Here is a 4,319-nt window from a genome sequence, read left to right on the forward strand (position 1 = left end):
TCTTTTCCTCAAAAGCAAAGAAGGCTTTTTTCCCTCTCCAGAATGCCCATTCTTCCGGCAATGTAATATTAAAAATTTTATTCTTGTATGGAAGCTTTTTTCTTTCCAGATTCCACTGGAGATTGGGAATTCTGAGATTCCCTGATTCCAGAGGTTGATCAGCTGTAGAAGGTGAATCCTCCACCTTTGCTTGCTGGCATTTCTCTGCCTCTGTCCTTTCTTGAGTCATACAGGTATATGATGTTACATGAGGAAGAGATGCAGGTGATCCGGCAAAGACGTCTGAAGAGCAGAATTTCTTTCAAAGAGAGAAAGCGTGCCTTTGATTAGACTGACCTCTGTAGTTTTCATACCAAGAGGAGCTAGTGATTTGTAATTTTATATAGTCATACTATGGCAAGGTATAAATGGAGGAAAACTAGGAATTTGCCTGGGTTTAGATGTATACAAACCGCAAGCCAAGGAATGAGTATCACTACTTTCAGATGCTTTCTTGTAGGATTCTGAATTTGGTTTTCACTTTCTAAAAAAATACATTTGAGCATTACAGACAACAAATCCCGGTTATCTTTGTATCAATAATTAATCCTCTTTGGTTAAGGGTAGAAACAGCTGTTACTATCCTCATAAGTTCATATGGTATAATAGAAATTTTTTATGTCTTCCAGTCGGTTTGCCTTTGGTTATTCCCCGTAAAAATAACAGAAAGAATATAGTTACCCATAACAGACAAAAGTGTTTCAGAGGTCCTCAAATTATATTCCAGACTTTCAGATAAGCTGCTGTTCCTTTTCATGTTCCCTAGTTGGGAAAGGGATTGTGCTTTATATAGATATCGATGACACAATAGGTGTTGTCTTCTCAGTTGCTGTTAAAGAAGGGGGTTCCAGTGCCTTTGAAATCAGGATCACCAAGATCTTTCTTATATGGGATGCTAAAACCTTTACTGTTACAGGTGTGAAAAGAGTTTCTATGAAGCTCGAGATCTTCGGCAGCATATGAATAAACATTTAGGTGTGAAGCCATTTCAATGTCAGTTCTGTGGAAAATGTTATAGTTGGAAGAAAGACTGGTATTCTCATGTGAAGTCTCATTCTGTCACAGACCCTTATAGGTAAGAGGAAATTAATTTAACAACTGAAATGTACTAATCAACATGAGGTTATACAGATCCACAGCCAGTCAACAAGGAGCTGCCATTGTTAAAGTACCAATTGACTGATGTTGGCTGGGGTCTTGAGTACTTGAGAGCAGATGGGTGACTTCAAATAGTGTGGTCCAACTGTTAACCTGCTGGCACAATCCTGAAACTAATACATACGAAGTTGTAAGAGGATAAATATAATTGATGAAGTTAGAAATGCTTTGTATGTGATCTCATCTCTCTAGAATGGCAAGTAGAAGCCTTGTGGCTGTGAATAAGAGAGAATGTAGCTTAGTCCAAGAATATTATTTCTAATTATGGAACTACTTGTCATATGATACAGTATTCCATTAAACTTTGCCTACTACAATTAAAGTGCATTTTGGTTTAAAAAGCATAACACAAACAGAGAATAATGGTTTCAATAGATTTCTCACTTAACACATTTTAGGTGTAATATATGTGGTAAAGAATTTTATGAGAAAGCTTTGTACAGAAGACATGTAAAGAAAGCCACACATGGTAAAAAAGGAAGAGCAAAACAAAATCTGGAACGAGTTTGTGAGCATTGCGGAAGAAAATTCACACAACTCCGGGAATATAGGAGACACATGAACAATCATGAAGGTATGTAGAAAACAAGTAGTCATGACATCCCTTCACCCCTAAACACATTATGGAGAAAGGGGTAATTGTTTCTTTGAGTCTGTTGTGTGTCCTATGTTGCAAGGTGCATAGAAGTTTTTACAGATTCTCCAGTTAGTTTTATGCTAGTCCTGGTTTGTTAACTTGCTTGCAGTGATTCCCAGAAGTGGCTGTCAAGATCTTCCTAAAACTGCAGTCACACACAGGGACAGAGACAATTTGTCCTCTCAGAACTTTAATGGAAGAGGAACTTTTTTAGAAGTGATTAAAAGATGTATATCTGGCAAAGAATTGGATGTAGGAAAACATTCTCCAGTTTGAAAGGTGCATGCGGTTAACAAAATATTCTTCGAACAGGAGAGTGATTGGCCTGAATTTAAAAAAAGGACCACTGTTGGAAGTTGGTCAGCTTCTTGATTTATAACAAGCAGTAAACTATAAGATCTTTGGGGAAAATATGAAAACATTTTATAATAAAAAAAAAAAGTATGTGCATTTTTACTTTAGATGTGAAGTATATTGATTTTTGAGTATTTGGTTGTTCCAGCTGTGTTAGAAGTCTATATATACTCCTATTTTGGGGCAAAAACCACTTTCTTGAAGCATGTCTCCTTTTAAAGAGCTGTTATGAATAAATCTAAGAGCTGTCTAACTGCTGAAATAGAGACTTTGTGTTTGTTTCTGAACAGACAAAGTGTCCTGTAACAGGTACCTAGCCTAAATCTACAGTAACTGGAAAACCCAGTATTGAAATAGTGTTTGTCACCACTCGCACGCCCCATTAGATACTACAGATCACAGAACTCAGGCTTTGTAAGGGAGAATAAGGTTATACAAACATCAGGTGCAGTGTTTGAACGTATGCCATGTGGAGAAGGAGGGAAAAAGCTGTAGATGGCGTTATAAGCTAACTAGAGTAAGTGCTGGTTTGACAAGACCTGTATAGTAAGATTTAGAGAAACAAAGTGTGACTAGGAGTGTAGGTGATAAATTCTGTTAAGTAAAACATGGTTGCAGAAAGGCATCACCAGCAAAAAATAATCAGAAATTTATTAAGTAGTATGTACTTAATAGGGGAGAAACTGCATTAAAAGGAATTTTGAAAAGAAAAATTTTTTAAAAGTAAAATATTAGATTGGGCAGAGCACTTGTGGAAAATCTTACCATTTAATGTATGATGCTTGCATTATATTGTACAAAAATGGTAAACAAGATCTCTTTCTTACATGGAAAAAGTTATAGTATTTCCTTTGTTCTTTAATAGTGCTGTTCTCCCTGTTACTTCTCATCATCGCTCATGCATATTTACGAACACTGACAGTCATCTTTTCCTTACTTTCCCTTTGAGAACAGGTGTGAAGCCATTTGAATGTCTAACTTGCGGAGTAGCCTGGGCCGATGCACGTTCATTGAAGCGTCACGTGAGGACACATACTGGAGAACGACCGTACGTCTGTCCAGTGTGCAATGAAGCTTACATAGATGCCCGGACGCTACGGAAGCACATGACCAAGTTTCATAGGGACTACGTACCCTGCAAAATTATGCTGGAAAAAGATACTCTTCAGTTTCATAACCAGGGGACACAGGTGGAGCATGCCATCAGCATTTTAGCAGCAGACATGCAGGAACAAGAAACTGAGATTAGCGTTGGTGGTGGTGAGATTGAGACTGTGGTAGTGACAGGAGAGACGCTTGAAGCTATCGAAGCAGTCGCAGCTACTGAGGAATGTACATCAGTCTCCACTCTTTCTGACCAAAGCATCATGCAGGTGGTAAATTATGTATTGGCGCAACAGCAAGGACAGAAAATGGCTGAAGTGACACAGGCCATTGAAACGGTAGAAGTAGAAGTGGCCCATGTTACAAAGACAGACTGAATACAGTAAATGAGAGAGCAAGAAGGGTGAGGTCTTACGATCTGGGAGAGCTAAGTATTTAACTGGGGTTTCTGTAGGCTTACAGTGATACCTATTTTCAAACAGTTAATCCCCAGTACTGAATGTCTTGGTGACGAAATATTGCACCATGCATTACAGGGAAAAAGTTAAGATTCTTCAGTGTGCGCCAAGGCTTTGAAGGCTAGGATTTCTGCACTGGCCATAACTGTAAAAAAAAAAAAAAAAAAAAAAAAAAAAAAAAAAGAGGTTGGAATAGTAATGTTTTCTGTGTCATGGAGTAAGCATCATGCTGTAACTTTTAAAAAATGAAAAGGAAAAACAAAATAAAGAGGCTGCACGAAAAACTAGAAATGCACAGCTATTGGTAGCATTTTTTTACTTTTGTTTTTATGTGCATTTCATCAAGTTTGTGAGCAAATTACCTGTTTTGGATTCTGCCTGTGTACTCCCCAAGACAAGGGGATGTTAGAATGTTTCGTGCAGTGTGTGCTTCATGCGACATACAGAAAATGTGAGGCTTTCTTCTTTAGGTAGATGCATCATCGGCAGTTAGTGAATCCCAGTTTTGAAGAACTTATTTAAATTCCAGGTTGGTGGGTGGCAGGTCCAAGGGTCAGCAGAACACTGTA

At 38.0% G+C, this 4,319-nt stretch overlaps 1 protein-coding gene across 1 annotated transcript; it reads left to right on the plus strand.

Moving 5' to 3' along the window:
• Window positions 1-955: 955 nt before the first annotated feature.
• LOC104078101 (zinc finger and BTB domain-containing protein 11-like) lies at window positions 956-3,669 on the plus strand (the record flags this gene model as incomplete). The annotated part of the gene is made up of 3 exons (XM_009579654.1): window positions 956-1,114; window positions 1,596-1,771; window positions 3,143-3,669. Coding segments are annotated over 3 exons (862 nt in total), but the record flags the coding sequence as incomplete, so codon positions are not given.
• Between the last annotated feature and the right edge of the window lie 650 nt (window positions 3,670-4,319).

The sequence above is a fragment of the Fulmarus glacialis genome, unplaced genomic scaffold (genome assembly GCF_000690835.1).
Source record: "Fulmarus glacialis isolate BGI_N327 unplaced genomic scaffold, ASM69083v1 scaffold11870, whole genome shotgun sequence".
Lineage (NCBI taxonomy): Eukaryota > Metazoa > Chordata > Aves > Procellariiformes > Procellariidae > Fulmarus > Fulmarus glacialis.